Source organism: Apostichopus japonicus, chromosome 9, assembly GCF_037975245.1.
Source record: "Apostichopus japonicus isolate 1M-3 chromosome 9, ASM3797524v1, whole genome shotgun sequence".
NCBI lineage: Eukaryota > Metazoa > Echinodermata > Holothuroidea > Aspidochirotida > Stichopodidae > Apostichopus > Apostichopus japonicus.
Window position 1 is genome coordinate 3,312,069 of NC_092569.1, and position 18,690 is coordinate 3,330,758.

The following is an 18,690-nucleotide window of genomic DNA, read 5'->3' on the forward strand; positions in this document are numbered from 1 at the left end:
TCAAAGCCGAACCCCACCCCCATCCACCAACATCCACTCTTTCCTCATCTACTAGTTACTAGTTTTCCTGGATCAAGCATAACATAACATAAAATGAAATTTTCACATTGTAATTTTTCACATAGTAATTTTTTGGTGATAAAACAAATAAATAAACAAACAAAGAAATTAGCACAAAGATATTTGTTCCCATGAAAAGAAAGAATATCACGGTATTTATAGAGACATTATCACTGATATCACTGATAGTAACTGAGATAAGAAACAGTGCTAAATGGTCCCAAGGTAAAGCTAACCTCCATATCCTAACTTATATAATATAATACATTTTAAGTGTTCGTGCCATTTAACACGGACAACACGACACAGTAACATCGTCAATAATAAAATATTGTGAAACACACAACTATATATGTAGTTTGGCGAAATAGGGGTGTAGGGGTCATCTGCTTGAGGGGGGGGGGCAGTCCCTCCTACGTGCCTCAGCGTCACATTACCGGACTAGTCTATCCTCTCATATTAGGTATTCAAGACGGTATGTGTGAACACGATACATGTTCGGTATTGTATGTGTTTGCATCGATTTGACCCCACCCGGAAATACAACCCGGACATGCGCAGTCGACATCATCGGTCTTACGAACTTACTTGAGACTGACTCTTATAAGAGTGATAGTTGAGGGCGCCAGACTGCTCGCCTTGGTAAAGCTGGATCCAACTGTAGCCGCCTTGAAGGGTCACGAGGTCGTCAGCTTCTTCGTACAAGAAATGGTTCTCAAAGCCGTTAGTATCTCCGGGAAAGTTGTTCACGTCACCGTGATTGACGATTCCGTACCACATGTCCTCAACTTCACCGCGGAATTCATCATACGATTCATATCTGAAGTCTTTAATACGAGAACAGCAGTGTGACCTATATATATATATATATATATATATATATATATATATATAGATACCCCCATCCCATTGAAGAAAGTGTTCCCACATCATATGACATGGCAGCTTTATCCAATACTGATGGAGGTGATCACCCCTCCCCTCGCTCCCCCCCCCCCCCAACGACACACCCGTTTACATAACTGTATTATTTTTATCAGTGAACACACATTCAGACTTTTCATGTGGTGAGAAGTGTTTCATTGAAGAAAGTGTACCCACATCATATGACAGCTTTCTGCTATAATGATGGAGGTGATGACCCCTCCCTCCCCCCCTGTGGGGGCCACACACCCGTTTACATAACGGAATATTTTTTGACAGTGAACACACATTCAGACTTTTCATCACGTATATAGTAAGAAGATGCGTTAAAAAACACTTACTGAAATTATTCAACTCCGTGTAGGACTGGATCATAACCTGGGTGGCCATGATGGCATCCCAAAACTGGACTGCCTCGTCTCTTTCGGAGTACGTGACAACCTCTTGAACGTTCAGGGCGGGGTTAAAGTTATCCATGAGTGACAGGAAACTCTTAATGGTTGCCAACTCAAAGATGCTCGACTGCATGGATGTAAAAAATCTGAATAAAACAGATTTTTCAACAAAAAAATGCATAAATAGGATAATTTCAAATCTATCAAAGATTTAGCTTATACTTTACTGCTCACAAACATGCTAGAACCGCTAAAAGTGGTCAAATAAGTCAAAAGTTGAATTTTGCATTAAATTTGCAATCTTGTAAAGCCATATGCTTCTAGATGAAAGCCGTGAAATATGTACCAATCAGTCCAATCAAATCTCACCAGAAACGACAATGTTGAACCATTAGCTGATAGGGTTTGCAAATGGAAAAAAAAAACGTTCCATTTATATTTTGGGATGGAAAAATGTTCTGTTTTCGATATTTACAGGGTAACAGAGGCTTTTACAACCCCATCTGTCCTATAATTCACAAGTGGGGACATTTAGCGCTCCCCTTGGTAAGGGGGGCTTCGGTGCAAACCAGTGCTGTCATTTACATACTTTTAATATCACATGTGAAGTAGAAACTTTCACTTTTAAAGGGTGTTTTATTAAAAATAAGCCCTTTAAAAGAAAATACGGCGATGTTGTGAATATGACGCGGTTTGATCAGAGTCACACAAAGTTACAACCTGAATAACTCCATTTTTTTTTATGGAACGCGAAAAGGGATAACTTATTTCCTTGTCTAAACTAAGTTTGTTGTTGCCAAACTAAAGTTGTTGCTGCTGTTTTACCATGATGTCTAGTGCGTGCGTCTAGTTATATGCAGTGCAAGTTGAATTTCGTGCGAAATGCTATTTTTTTACATCACGTGGTTTGAGCGCTTGAATTATTGAACAGTGCCGAGGGTAACAACGTAAGTTAGTTTAGACAACGACGTAAGTTTAGACAACGTAAGTTTAGACATCAACGTGAGTTTTTGCATCAGCATAGTAAAACAGCAGCAACAACTTTAGTTTAGACAACAACAACTTAGTTTAGACATCGAAATAAGTTTTCCCTTTTCGCGCTCCATAGTTTTTGCCATTACATTCCAAATGTTAGCGATGCCATGAAAAATGAATGCCATAGACTCCCAGGTAAGGTTACTGGTATACACTTAACTAGATAGAAGGATCCGTGTGTAGACTATGTATCGACTATGTTATTGTTATGTAAAGTTGGTAAACACTATACAAAAAGAAATAGGTTCATGTTATGTTACTATTACAAATACTGCATATAGATTATATGCTACCAAACTTTTGACAAAAATGATTATGGAACATTACGACAAAAGAATATCGACAGAGGGGATTAAGAATGACGTCACTTACGGACTGAAGGACTGGTCCTGTGTGTTGGTGGTCGGGTTCAGTTCGTTCGTCTGTACATCGTACGTATAGTCTGTACCATATATCAGTCTCGTGGTATCCAATGACCACAGTGAATCCGCTATTTGAGAGAGCTCAGCGGTACTAATGGCCTTTGCTGAAAATTAACAACAAAACGAAAAAATTTAAAATTAAAAATTAAAAAAATTGGTAGAGTACGCTTCTGAGAATTAACTTCCGCTTGGTTGCTAAGCAATCTCGGTTTCACCGGAAGCCGTTGCAGCGGGATGAGGGTTGTAAAATATTCGGTGCTTCGAGGGTTGAACATATGTAATTAACGTTTCAATACAGCAAGTGAATATTTCAAGACAGGGAAGCGAGACGGGGGAGGGGCGGGGGGAGGGGGGGGGGGTTAAAGGCTATATTGGGACCACCAAGACTTAATAGGCATAACATACCTGCTGAAGTTATCAATGAATAACCAATGACTGTGTTGGACCAATCATGTGGTCTGTTTCTTCTCCCACACGAAAACGGAATTGTAGCAGACGATTGTTAACAGCGTGTATAACTTAACATATTTACTATACAAAACAGAATCCATGATTGAGGGAAGCCGAGTAGTTTTTTCAAAATGTTCGCATTTCGCTTTAAAAGTAATGAAGAGGAAGGTTAATCTGGTGAAAAAAATCCTTAATAGAATGTAATACAATGTAAGAAAGTAACGTGCGCGCACATCTCCTAGTTTCAGGCTTACATAAAGTGCTATAAATTGAGCGATACTTCAGACTACGTATGGCGTTACCGACATTATCGTTGTGTTTGCGATTTGACGCACTATAATCCCACACGGAACGCACACAAATTGACTGTTGAATATACCTAACTCAATAACGGTATTTAATAAATTACAGCAAAGCAAGTTAACGGCAAATAAATTGACATGCGCAATAAGGATCGCACATGCGCAAATGACACTTACCCACGCAGAAGTCCTGGAAGTCCTCGCAGCAGTTACCATAGAAATCACAATCAGAGGTACACTGACAGGCCAAGTCGGCATCGTACCATGGAGTACACTCGTCGGAGCAACTGGCTGAAAATTAATCAAGAAAAGTGACGAAACATGCAAATAATTTGCCAATCTGTGAGAGTAGATACGCCTACAAGTGCGGGGGTCGGCAGGGGCCCGACCAGTATTTTTGTACGGGGGGGGGGGGACTTAGACGTAAAGTGGTCCAAGGGAGGGGTGTCACCTCCCTTTTGCGAAATGTTGGTAAAATGGCGGTACTTAGATCCAAAATGATGCTTTATTTTGCAACTTTTGAAACGATGTTGTATAATTTTCTAACTGTTTAGGTCATATATAGCGCACATACATGTTATATATTATGTACTGTATACTAGGAAGTTTTGTAATATTCTCTCTGTTAGTGTGAGTGTTCGAATGTGAGGAGGAGCGGGGGGGGGGGGGAGAGACTGAGCTCACCCTCATTTTTCCAAAACTCTCAGCCCACCCCCCCCCCCCCCCCCGGCGCGAGGTATACGTGATTGCGACCTTGGTGGACGGGGAATATAACATATGATAGTTTGTACTTTGTATTGAGCTAAGCTGGCGATGGTCGTTCTTGTTGTAGTTAATGTCAAGCGTATATTGGTTGTAGTATGCCTCTACAATAAGGCCAGAACTTATCCAACGGATTGCAGTTTTATTCCTTAAACTGAAAAAGCACAAATTTCTGAAATAACAGCTTCTCGCCTGTTCATAACTACACATGCAACTCAGTACTGAAAAATAAACATATGACCCGGGAAAACTTATTTCTTTGCTCTGATTATTTTTAAGTGGGAGGGGGGAGGGATGGGCAAGGATATTGGTACATAGGACTTTAAGTTTAAGAGTCATATTAGGTGTGTAATCCAATTTTTCAGGAGTTGGGTGATGTCAGCCGAGTCTCCACCATACGATTTTACAAATAAGTTGCATTAGATATATGGTTGGGATGTTTAATCTACTTTACCTAAGACCAAATAATCTTGACAACGGGTCTCCACGGGCATCGAGGCGCTACAGTGGCAGATAGTATCATCGACATCACCAGCCCTGTTTGCGCACGAACCTGTCGGAAGAAAAGAAGCAAACATATTGCTCTCATTATATAAATATATATGTATATATGTATATATATATATATATATATATATATATAATTGAAATTCTAGTGAGTTGGAAAATCCAGAACTGTGAAAAAGTTTCCATATATATTAAGAAAGTGGTTTTCATCACAAACCTTGCGTTTAGACCTAATCGTGTCGCAGAATTCACCATTTGAGGTCTTAAATTTCATGAGGGGTAGGAGGGGGTCGGATGAGGGACCTTAAACCCCCTTTATGGGAGTCGGCTTCGACACCAGGGTCACACCTCATCCTTTTTGGATTCCCTCACCCCTTCCTCTCCTATAGAACTTTTACGTGAAGATAAATTCCGTACATACCGCATAGAGTGTAGTAGTCCGAACAGCAGTTACCATAGAGATGACATTCAGTGTTGCACTGACATGCTTTCCCGGAAACATATGACCAAAAACAGCCCTCTATGGCACAGGATTGTCCATAGACAACAGATGGGGCTGTGAAGAAATGAACAACATTAAGTGCATGGTCTCATTACTGGAAGGAACAATATGTTGTTAAAGTTAACATGTTACAACCTATTAGTTTAGAGACCCAATGACCAGGAAGCTTTACAGGAGCGTATTTGAGACCCTATCTGTGTTCGATTGTGGACAAACAGCGGCTTATTTCAAGCCTTCGCCTTTCGATCAGTGTTCAGAGGATAACGAGGCAGGGGTGTGAATTCGCTCCTATTCCTGCTCCGGGACAGCTATTTAACGTCCCCATCCGACGGACGAGAGCGTTTGCGCCAGCGTCTGACCACTTTCTTAAGTACTGAGGTAGGCAAAGGCACCCCATTCACCATCACTGCAGTGCAGCCATGACGAACAAAGTTGTTTCGAAACCAAGTGAAGAACAGAAACAAATCCCTTTTCCCAAACCAGTGAGACCCAAGGGAATAACCGAGGCTCCCAACAAAGGTTTGACTACCCTATAGCATGCAGGCCTTTTTACACCACGAGAAACGTACATTGGGCTAAGAGACCGGAGAAAGGGGGGGGGGGTGGGGAAATGTTTCCTAATGGGTTCATATGTTACGGTGCCATATGAAACACACCTTTGGAGTATATCATACACCTGTTATATTGTTTTCATTCCTGAACTATAGCAGCACTAAACGTAACACCTAAAGTTTTGACATGTACAAACAACATTAGAATATTGCAGTGTAGATTTTGGTCAGCTGTAAGGAATGCACAGTCAGTGCTAGACTATCCAGTGAGGTAAACGCCTAGAACCCTCCCTCCCCCCTCCCTCCCCCCATAGAAACGGTTAGCATACTGTACCATAGCTCTTCCACCATAAATGTATCGTGTAGAAAACAAAACTACTAACCCAACCCTTTCGATGATCCACGAAATGCACCCCTGCTATACCCGAGTCACTGTCACAATGGTATCAAATGGTTAAGAAGGTTACTCACCAGAAAATGCTAGCACGACCAGTGGAATAAGCAACTTCATCTTGGTGAGACGCGAGATGAAATGAGATTTAAAAAGAACCAGGTGGTGGTTTGTTGGCAGTACACATCCGTCAACTGAATGGCAAGGTCTAATCTTTGTTTACCTTGAACTATAGCATGTCAGATAACTGCGTATAGCCGAGCCTCCCCTTCCCCTACACGGCTTCCCCAATATAAGGGCTTCTACTTTTCCCCTGAGTGGGCAGGTTTTAATATTTTTGAGCCCACCAGCAGCTATTTCCTTATTGACTGAGTGCATGAGCAACATTGCATTGTCCATACAAAAATATAATGATTTCAACATTGTTCGACAAAACCAGTTCTGCCATTTTGTTTTATGGAAAACATAATCGTAATAATAAGCATCTATCTACTAAAAATGACCCCTGACCAACTCATATCTGCATCCGGACGAGATCATATATATATATATATATATATATATATATATATATATATATATATATATATATATATATATATATATATATATATATATATATATATATATATAGATATAATAAAATAACTCACAGCTTCTTCCGTCCCTTGCCCGTCCAGCTGTTACAAATGCACTGTAATTTCTTATCAAGACAAACAGGAGAGAATCGTCTGTGTGTAAATAACCTGCTAAAGACTTCACCTCAACAGAGATAACAAAGATTTGGCGAAGAGATTTCCATTTTTCAATGTCATTTTTATTGCACCTAACTAAACTATATTCTCTAAGAATTAACAGAGTCACTTACAGCAGCACTTCTTAATGTCTGTATATATGTACAACCTACAGGGACGGATCCAGGATTTTAGAAAGAGGGGGAGGGTGTGGCCCCGCGGACTCCAATGAAGGAGGGGGAGGGGGAGGAAGACTTTGAAAGTCAATCAATACATTTTGAGGCATATTTAGACTATAAAATTGGTCTATCATAAGATAAGTGCACGATACTTATGCTTAATGCAAGATGATTAATTCAAGTACTTTTAATTAAGTTAATTTTGTGTGAGGCTGAAGAGGGTGGGTGGGGAGGGGGGTAATACTCCACCACACCCTTGATCCGCCCCTGGCTTAAAAATATCTAAGTTTTCCGGAGGCAATTTTGATGTCGTTCAGGGGCAAACTCGTTTGTCGCCCAAGATGAGACCAGGAGCGTTTGTGACCAAGAGGAAATTGGCGTCTTTGGAACCTCAAACTGGAGGCGCGCCTTCGATCCAGTGGCGCAACGGTTCCGAGTCGATAGTTGAGTACGCTATTAGGCCAAACCGCTCCTGATGACGTCAACACCTCATAAGACACCTAGTTGCTTATGCTAAACAATCAAAAACATCAAATCCCTTTTCCAATTTGTATGGTTATTTCCAACAAAATTAGTCCTATACACATCAGCAGCACTACACTGTATGATATCAGAGACCACTTTCCCTTAGTGTCACATTTATTAACATAAAGCTGCTTTGTTTAGTCATGGGCGTGACCTTTGTTTATACATGGGCGTGACCTATCAGGTCAAGGAATCTATGCAGCATGGTCTGGCCATTTTGGAAGTATTTGTTGCCATTTGTTTGGCATCGATCGATTGAGGCACATAGTTTGTCCGTCTGTATACATCAGGCAATGCAACAATACAAATGTACATCAAAGCACCAGTGTTCTACGAGTAACTTCTCAAAAACTGTTATCGAAATGCAACCTGCACTGATATAAAATACTGAAACGTATGGCATATATATATATATATATATATATATATATATATAAATATATATATAAATATATATATATATATATATATATATATATATATATATATATATATATATATATATATATATATATATATATATATATATACATATACTATGCCAGAGCTTGCCTATAGTCATCCTATACAGTTCAACAATATAGCATACACAATCACTGAACTATAATACATTTCCTTACCTCTTTCTTAATACAAGATTCAATTCCATTTTAACACATGTGTTAGTGACGTATTGATAGCTTGTTTTCAATACAAACTGTCTCGTTGAAAAATATATCCACGAAGTTTACTGTGTTTTAGACATATACCAAGCCATTTCTTTGTTACATTATGTTATGTTACGTTATGTCACGTTACGTCATGTTACGTTACGTTACGTTACGTTATGTGTGTACTTTGTAATGGAATATACAAGCACATCTTTCTTCTATAAGCATAGTAAAACGATAGAAATACTTGGACAAGTTGCTACACAATTACGAAAACTTAATAAGATTGTTTTTGTAAGCAGAACCTTGGTAATTTCTGTCGTCTATGATAATTAATAATAAAATTGTAAAATGACTATAACAAAAAACTATCATACACAGCAAAGGTTGGTACGTGATATTATGTGCCCAATTGCCTGGTTGTCACAAGCACATATAGTTACATATATTAAACATTGTAAAAAAAAAATCGTAAGTAGGCCATAGCAGTTGTAAAATATACATATTCATACTTGAATCATACATAAACATCATTAATAATGAATATACATAATCACGAATAAGAAACACGTTTAGCATTACTCATACATTTTTTTGGCTGATAAGCCTACTTTTAAAGTTAAACCTACGATTTCCCGGGTGAGTCTCATCGCGTACAATAACGCATTCTTTTGCCCGATTTTCTCGTACTGTTATCATTTTAGTCACTACCAGCGATTGTAGTCCTAAATCTCGCATCACCCCTCCCCTCCCCAACCCACCTCCCTAAATATGAGATCCCTAAAATATTCAAAGTTCTTAATAGAAAAGACCCTTCTGTTTATTCTAACCTTAAAAGTTTTCGGAGTACAAAAGTTTATCTGTTGAAAAATCTTGTACACGGACGGTTGCGAAAAAAAAATGCATAAATGTTTCATAAATTTCACCCCTTTAATTCTTACCTGGCATCGGTAGGAACGTAAACAATTTTTTTTTTATTTCCCACCATGTTCACATTTTGTTCGCCGAACCAACGTTATTGGTCACCTGTAGGTAATACTATATGGATGATTGGGAGGGATGGGGGAGGGGGGTGGTACTGATAAACAGGCTGTCACAAATTCACAATAAGGTCTAACACCGTAGGCTTGCACTTTGCGCGCATGTGTCGAAAGCCTCTGTACAGACTCGGGCCGGTGGACATATACTTCAACAGCTTTTGGTGCATTTTATGAATTCATTCTAATTGTAGGCTGTATCATCAACGCATACTCTTAAAGTAGCCGCTCTCAGTTGTATATATTCCCGTTCGAACTGCATGATGGGAAAGAAATCCCCCACCCCCCCCCCCCCCAAATAAAAAAACACCTGTTCCTAGGTATCAGCTAATTCCAATTATCGTAGTCAACCCTCTCAAGCTTCAAACTTCACTGTGCATTGTCCTTGTATTTACATTGTTCAATCCAACCCAACAGAAGATAACTGCTCGACAAGTTTAGTTTTGGAGTCCTATATGAGAAACGGACTTTACTTCCTACATCAGCTAAAACAAACATCTTCCCATCTGCGAAATTCCATAATTATAATTCGGTAATACAAACGTGATACGATGTCGAAGTTCTTTTGAGAAAGAAACGTCTTCCTATTTTAGTTTCAGTTAACAGCTGCCACATTGAGTATTAAGATAGTTCGGGACTTGTTGCAGCAGTAGTTTACATTAATTCGCTCCGTTAATAGAGGAATAGAGGGCGTTATTTAAGGACTTCAATCAGAGCCATATATTAGTACTAGAATTGCATTTGCCAGCAAATACGCTGTATTGTAGTGCGCGTGGAATGCTTGCAGTATTAGGCAGAACGTTTCGGTTGTTAATGGGGTTATTTTTTTGGGCGGACAACACACCAGGGAGTATAGTCATGTAGGTATCTACAAAGTGTGGGCGCTTGTGAGCGCCGTGACAGGCTCAGTATAAGATGGCTACGCAGCTAGCCTCTGAAACTGCAAATCTACAGAGACTATATGAAACTTAAAGTTTCAACGTCCAGTCATGTAGGTATCGGTCACTTGGTCAGTTATGCCAATATTGAAGCGCGCACGCGCACTACAATAATTATAGCGACTCGACAGGAGAGATTTATTCTTAACCTCGTAAAAAATATATACAATAATTAGAGGGCGTTGTTTAAGGAAAGTAAAATTTGTTCGCGGAATTCAAGAAAGGTGCGATAACTCGTCGAACAATTTACGCTGGCGTGATTTAGAACTGGACATTAACCGGAGGGCGAACGACTGACTGCTATATTGTGATTGGATGATGTGATATCGTCTTCATCAATACAACTATATAGTCTTGGTTAGAATGCTTTCAGAATTTGACCATTGTTGAATCAATATATTGAATACTTTGACCTCAGCTTGAATTTCACATCATGAGTGTGTTTTACGTGTTTTTGCACTCACTATATGCGGACTTGAATATATGTAACACATCTGCAGTTCAACCATTCAAGCTACAAATCTTTGAGAAGTATACTGTGTTAACGAGGCTGTCCACGCTTTGACCTCTGATGACCTATATTGATTCTTGACCTACACAAAAGCAATAGGGGTTTCGTTCTCTACGGAAGGGAAGCTTAATTCTCCCGTAAAAAGGTAGTTTGTTCTCAATGGGACCTTCTGAACAAAGTTTTTTTTTCTAAATAAGCTGTCGACAGTTTGGTTTGGCGTGAAACCAGATCAGAATATGTGAACCGTATTCATGATGTGCAGTATATTAAATGTCAAAATGTGAGATTACTAGAGAATGTTTCATTAGTAAAGTGCAATAGAGAAATGCGAGTCGCATTTTGACACGACATTTTGTAAAACTAGAAACGTTGATGCTATATGCATTGAGAAAATAGAAATATCTCAAAGGAGGTAAAATGCTCTCATGAACGGCAAAAATCACAATCAAATCCTACATGCCATTTTCGGGATATGGATTAGTTATGGAAGTTAATACGGATTTGACGCATCAAAAGTGAACTTGAAGCAAACAAGTACATGACGTCATCAAATTTGTTCTTTTTTTCCGATGAATGACGTCACATATGATATGTTTGACGTCACTTTGGTACAAAATATGTTAGGAATGCAATGCCAGGATGCTTTTACAAGTCGAGAATAAATTTACCTCTGAGAGATAATTTTGTTTTCAAATACTGCATTATCAGGTGCGTATCCAGGGGGGGGGGGCGTTGGGGGCGCGCGCCCCCCGGGTAAGGAAAAGAGGAGAGAAAAAAAGAGAAGAAAAAAGGGAAAAGGAGGGGGAAAAAAAGAAAAGGAGGAGAGGAAGGAAGGGAAAAGAAAAAGAAAAAAAGAAGGGAAAAGGAGAAAGGAGGGAGTAGAAGATAAACGCCAAGACCTCGGGAAGAGAAAGAGGAACAGTCATAGTTAAAGCGCTGATCAATATTATATACACAGGTAGCCAGTGACAGATCAAGGATTACGGAAGGGGTGTGCGCCTCACCCTACCCCTTACTTCGACAACTCCATTTTTGACGTTTCCATTTCCCTCTCTCACTAATGTATCTATATAAATACTATATATGGTCTATCATAACGCGTGTGTGTGTATGGACGCCTTAAACAATTGTAGAATTGTGCTATATGGAACCAACTGTGGCTGGTCTTGAACTCGACCGAGTCGTCGGGGAACATTTCGGGAAGGGGGCGACCGTCCCCCCCCCCGAGCAAATTTTCTTTATGACATCGCTAGTAATTTCAAAATAGACAATGCTTAGATGCAACTTACAAGGCCTGGGAAGTGTCATTTCCAGCGATCTGGGAGGCATTTTCGGCCAAAATTTTTCTTGTACGCTTCGCGCCAACACATGGTGGCGCTTCGCTTAGATAGTTTGCCTACAGGCAATTACTCGCTACACGCCTGTTCGAATTTGTAAAGCAAAGAGCAGATATAACATCATATCAGTGAGCATTGAAATGCATTTTCCACAATGAACAGCCTCAAAAACTGTCTATGTGTGTAGTAAAAGGCGTAGGAGCCCAATTGGATTTGGGGGCTGTAATGACTTGCCCGAAAAAAAGCCAAAATTTTTCGCGCGCGAAGCGCGCGTTCAACATATCGATGCCAATATCATATAAGCAAACATCGGTCATTATATTGCATGGCATCGTGTACCGCACGGTCCGTCAAAGTTGCACAGTATACCGCCAAATGCTAATGTAAACAACGAAATATCTTATGTAGATGGAGAAAAGCATACAGATCCATTTATGTCAAAACTCTCTTTTACACACTGAAAACTTAAATTGGTTCACCGACTAACATAACGTTAGTCCATCTGGTGCCTCTCCCGACTAACATAGCCTTAGTCAGTTGCTATACCGACTAATTTATTCCTTAGTCAGTTGGATTTCTTAGTGGGTCATCTTAGTCCGTCAACTTAGTCGATCAACAATTTCTTAGTCGGTAAATGTATATTAGTCAGTTACATTAGTTGGTGACATTAGTCGGTCTTTACCGACTAATTTATATGAGCCACCGACTAGTTTATAGCAGGTTTTACATTAGTCAGGATGGTGCCTCTCCCGACTAACCTTTCTTAGTCGGTATCGACTGACTAGTTGCACTGACTAGAATCACTGAAAGAATTAAACCCGACTAGTTTCACTGACTAGCATCACTGAAAGAAAAGAGAGCAGAAGAAACACAAATAATGTGTACGTTGGCAGTATTTATTTCTGATAAAACTTCTGATGTCTACAAAGGCTGACTTTCGACAGATAGGGAAGAAATCACTGTAAACAAAAATCTGAAAATATGATTTTATTCCAACAAAGTTAAGACAAGTTAATGGATCAAACATGAATCGCAAAAGTATAGCACTGCACAATAATGCAAAGTTGAATCTTGGGCAAGGGTTCCTCATGACTTTCGTTTTAAAGTGGTACCCCAAATCGACACCAGTTAAGTCTTCACGAACAAAGAGTGTTTCTCCTAACTACAAATGGCCTCCCACTTGTCTTCAGGAAGCCAAAATCTGCACCATAATTGACCTGTGAACAGAAAATATGATATACGTGTAAGCACAGATACAGATATAGCACATGATAACTCACATTATCATAAACATACATTTACATTAAAATTTTATAACATATTGGGAAGTATACATTTAAATCTAGGTCCCTCAAATTATAAGCCAGGAATAGCAGCTTTACCAAATAATTATTAGCTTTGCACAGCATAACACCAAGTTATTTTTCAAAGCTTAATAATTATGTTAATCATGTTAATAATGATCCCAATAGACCGGGAGCCCAGAGGGTTTGGTTAGCTGGGAAGGTAACCAATTGCCTTGTACATCACAATGTTCACAGTGCATTCCTGTATATGAAACCAGACGACTTGCAAACCGACTGTGGTGGGTGTGGCTGGGAGAGCAATTTTAAAGTCACCTGATAGCTAACCTAGCTCAGTTTTCATGGTAACACATCAAAGTAAGTACAATGTGTCAGGTATGGCCCCAAGAGCAACAAATGGCCATTGCCAGTAATTATTGGTGGTGGGGTACCCCTGCCAGTGATCTATAATTGACCCCTCAAGGCTGACCTAGGTCAGCTCATGAGGAAACCACTTGAAACCTACTGGAAAATGTTGGTTAGGACTTCAGATACAACTGATGGGCATTGCCAGTAATTTTTATTGGTGGGGTACCCCTGCCAGTAGACCCCCAAAATGCCCATCCCCCATTGACCTAGATGAGCTCATGATGTAACCAGTTGAAAACTACTGGAAAATGGTATCACTTCATATACATGTAAGGGATGGGCATTTCCAGTATTTTATATTAGTGGGGTACCCCTGCCAGTAGACCCCCAAAATGCCCCCCCCCCCTCATTGATCTAGGTCAGCTCATGATTTAACCAGTTGAAAACTACTGGAAAATGATTGACAGGATTCTATATGTAAGGGATGGGCGGACTCTGGCAGTGGTGGCTCACCAATATAAAATACTGGAAATGCCCATCCTTACATATGAAGTGATAATCTCCCAGCCACATCCACCACAGTCGGTTTGCCAGTCGTCAGGTTTCATATACAGGAATGCATTGTGAACATTGTGATGTACCAGGCAATTGGTTACCTTCCCAGCTAACCAAACCCTCTGGACTCCCGCTCTACAGATCAGTGAAAATTTGACCAAACTTATGAAGCTTGCACGTAAATGATATACTAGACTGTTTTTTTTTTAAAACAGGTTATGAAAAGTATCTTTAATATCATTAAACAGTTGGGTACAATAGTTAAACTCACTCTTCCATCTTTTTTCTCTATGGTACTTGTTCCTTTGCTTTTTGGACTCTTGGATAAACTCTTTTGTTCTGCGAAGGGTACCAATATATCATCTTAAAACATGTCTTTAAGCCATATATAACACAGTTCTCCTCTTCTGTTGTTGCCTCCACACTGGTGTCGTACATCACAGGAAACCTCACCCTTGACTTAGATATTTGGCTTTTCAATTCCTGCTGGAAAAACGAAACAGCAAAGTATTCATCATTTGAAAAAATAAATAAATAAAGTTGTCACCACAAAGTTATGTGAGATTTGCTTCCACTATAGTCTCAAAAAACAATCCCAAAGTTTGAAGCAGACTGTATAAAGCTGAAAATTTGAACGAGAGTGTCATCACCATTGCAACCAGAATCAAATGCCCAGAATACAGAGATAATAAAACATGGGCTAAATCTTTGTTTGTTTTTATGATCTTTAAAAATATAAAATTTTAGAAACAGAAATGCACTGAGCCAACTTATTTATAGGCCTAATCGTTTTTAGTTGTTATTTTGCTTGCTCACATAACAAGCCTGTTTAGACCTAGGCTAGAGGAGAATCAATATTTTGTTACACTAAGTTTGTCTTTCGGTCGTTTTGATTTAGTCTTACTAGTAGTACTAAAGTATATAATGGACCGGCGAAGACTAGAGAATACCCAGAGTTTTAGCAACTGCGTTAAACTGTATCATCTGATCTATTATTTACGTCAATGAGTTTCATTCAATCTAGGATCAAAAAGAGAAAACTAATTAATCTTAACCTTTAAACTTTGCTACTAAACAGATATGCTTGAATTACAAATAAATGTCAAAAAACATCATAATCTACGAATCGATGCATATACATATACATAAACAGAATAATTTGAATTCGCGCAAGTGAACCCTGCACTACATTGGACAGAAAAAAACGTGCAATTATAGACCAAACTAAACATACTAAATTTTCCGTTACTTCTACATAAAATATCAATACAAATACAACAACTTACTCTTTTGGCAGTATACTAAAAGCACATGTTATAATAACTTCAGACTATCAAGCTTTCCTGAGAAAAAACGGTTAATACTTCTTACAGTAAACAAGTCGACCGTGAAGGAATGTCGCAATTGTTTCATGAGCGTGACCGGAAATTAAATACTAAAAAATGATAAATGAAAAGGTTAAATAGAACTGAAGCGTGCATCCTGACTGCTCGCAACATATAATACCGTTGACTAGCCAACATAATTTGTTCAGCCTACTGTGACTGTACGTTTGAAGGTCTAGCCTTGCTTATTCAATATCACAAAGCCTACCCATTTAGATTCACATGGGATATTACAGGAAATCTTTACCAAATGAGTGTAGACTTCAAATAAACTATTGAGACTTATAGTTCCAGCATTTGTTTGGGAATAAATTAGAAGATTATATGCCACTGTTCAGTCTAGCCCAATACACACATAACACATTTTTAATTGGTGTTTAGAATGCACACTTTAGTGTTGAGAATGCACTGCAGTACCCAGTAGAAGCCTATAGGCTACTCACTGTCATTGCACTTGTGTATTGCGAAAAGCCAGCGTGACAACGGTAGCGTTACACTAACCATAATACATGAGTACTAGTGCCAGTGGCCTAACAATTAACTTTAATTTTACCTTCAAGTTAAAGGAATAACAGGTAGGCCGATGATGGCAGTTAATACCTCCATTCTTCTAAAGACCTTCTTGGGTGATTTACGGTTGAAAGTTGCTTAGAGTGATCGTATGAAACTATGCCAAGTCCAGCAAGCTGCCGTTGCCTCTCGGTTTCCAAATTGAAGTGAATCGAATTGGGTTAAAATACATTAGTCCGTCGACCGACCGACTAAGCTACGATTATGGCGTAAATCGGGTGTCCGTATCGTTCTTAGTCCATGGGTTAAATTACCTTAGTCCGTCGCCATCGACTAAGCTGCGATTATATTTTCCTTAGTCAGTGTAAACTGACTAAGAAGCAGCGATGAAACGAAGATTTTTGCTAGTTCGTGTGCATTGACTAACGTTACAAACTAATTTAACGTTAGTCCGTGGCAATATTGACTAGTTTATTTTTTCAGTGCAGTAGTAATGTCGGCCAAGCTTACAACTTTATTTTAATTACCACGGAGATAATTTTTAAGCTATTCATTGCTATTTATTTTTCTTTCAGTAGGTGTCCGAAAAAAATTGGAAAAAATTTGGTTGCGGGGGGGGGGGGGGGGGGGCTGCAGCCCCCGCCTTTTACGGGACCTACGCCTATGTGTGTAGTGTTCGGTTTCGATATACCTCATATCGGAAATATCTGCTATTTTTCTGTTCCTTCAACCAAGTTTTACAATAGCCATTATAAGAGGTTGCAATATTTCTACACCAAGAAATTAACTGTGTCGGAATTTTCCAAAATTTCCTCACCAACATTATTCATCATACTTTCCTCTACTCGTGCAACTTTGACCTGTCTGTTAGGGTTCAAGGAGGTTTTTCTATATTGGTTATCCATAGATTGAATTTTCTGCAACATTATGGGTATGTTTTCAAGTGATTTTATTCACGAGAAATGTGAATTTTCAAATTCTCAATAAATAATGGGCTTAAAACCTTGAAAAGTGAGGCTTTCGGATATTGTGGGCCGTGACGTAGAATCACCTACAAAAGCAATGATCCATAGGACATGCAATCAGGTCGAACATGATGTGTGACTGCTGACAATCTTCAAAAAGGTTATGGATGGAAAAAAAACTTTTCGGAAATACTTGGTTCTCAGGCAAAAGTGTACATCTGGTTGCTCATTTTCAAGCCCGAGAAGTGCCATTTCCGGTGATCTGGGGGGTATCAAAACCCCAAATTTTCTTGTACGCTCCGCGCCAACCGATGGTGGCGCTCCGCTTAGATAGTAATTCGCGCCCCCCGGGTTAGAAAATCCTGGATACGCGCCTGATTATGGTTCATTATAGGCTGTTTAGTGAGTTGTGCGTTCAGTAGGTCTTTCAAGAGGGTCAACTTTGTGAAATGTGAGATAAAAACAGGGTTTAATAATTCATTATTAAAGAAAACAAACACTCAAAAGACGTGAGAGAAGAGAAAGGAATCGATATCAATTGTTAATATAAAAGAAAAGAACATATTTTGTTATCACACATTATTAACATAAGGTACACAACGTTAAGACTTCATACTCCGCAAAACTACCAGAGTTTGAATGATATGCATCAACAGTTTATGTAATGGTCAATGAAGCTCAAACCATAGATTCAAGAATATTTTTAAAAATTTGAATTATTAAAATATTTCCCGAAATTAGTTTACAACTCTTACCAGAAAATTTGATCGAGGCATGAACTAACACAGGAGGAGGGAGGGTGTTCTCTAAACCACTGCCTCCCCCCACCCCTCCATTGACTATTGATAGGATAGGGCTGCCTTCAAACCGTCTTTTTCCACACATACAAGGTTGGCAAAGACAAATTCATTTGTCACAGTAGAACATTTCACCAGTTTTTCTACCTTATGTGAAACCCTCCCCTCTCCACCCTCTCTCCCCACCACGAAACAAAACTCCTTACCTCTCCATTTAACCAGTCTGCTTTCGCATTCATATCCCAATCACCCACTTCACTATATATACCCAGAGACTATATAAACACCTGTTTGACCCCCATATCTCACCCCCCCCCATATTACTCTCCTTGGGTACACCGATAATCTGCTTTCTCCATTGACCATTCAGACACCGAGCACCCACTTCACAGTATATCCCGGTAGATTGTAAATGAACAAAGCAAAGAATGCTATAATTATTACGAGGATGAGTAATTTGAGGAGAAGCCAACGGTATTGTAACCACAACCCGTAGTAGAGGGTCTTAAGGGGGTTAGTAAACCAACTCACTGAACCCTCTGGTCGACTGTTGCATGCAAGAGAGAGGAGAGACAAAACAAAACAATAGTAGAAATGAATATAGTATGAGGTTA

General features: G+C 39.3%; 1 protein-coding gene and 1 long non-coding RNA gene across 6 annotated transcripts in view; both read right to left on the bottom strand.

Annotated features, from left to right (window-relative positions):
• The window catches only part of LOC139973253 (otoferlin-like), a 116,923-nt gene that overhangs the window by 4,889 nt on the left and 93,344 nt on the right, over window positions 1-18,690 (bottom strand). For all 3 annotated transcript variants that reach the window (XM_071979803.1, XM_071979802.1, XM_071979804.1), the window contains 7 exons: window positions 6,382-6,431; window positions 5,279-5,413; window positions 4,805-4,903; window positions 3,766-3,879; window positions 2,787-2,940; window positions 1,326-1,525; window positions 649-887 (listed from right to left, as the gene is read on the bottom strand). In XM_071979803.1, the coding sequence (XP_071835904.1) occupies window positions 649-887; window positions 1,326-1,525; window positions 2,787-2,940; window positions 3,766-3,879; window positions 4,805-4,903; window positions 5,279-5,413; window positions 6,382-6,431 (991 nt within the window). The remainder of the gene's footprint in view (window positions 1-648; window positions 888-1,325; window positions 1,526-2,786; window positions 2,941-3,765; window positions 3,880-4,804; window positions 4,904-5,278; window positions 5,414-6,381; window positions 6,432-18,690) is intronic.
• On the bottom strand, window positions 13,087-16,797 carry LOC139973256 (uncharacterized). 3 transcript variants are annotated; one of them, XR_011795176.1, is made up of 3 exons: window positions 15,706-16,797; window positions 14,691-14,902; window positions 13,087-13,429 (listed from the first exon to the last, which is right to left on the bottom strand). It is a non-coding gene; the product is annotated as an uncharacterized lncRNA (long non-coding RNA). The 3 variants fall into 3 exon arrangements; XR_011795175.1 differs by having other exon boundaries at window positions 14,691-14,905; window positions 16,358-16,796; XR_011795173.1 differs by having other exon boundaries at window positions 14,691-14,905; window positions 15,706-16,795.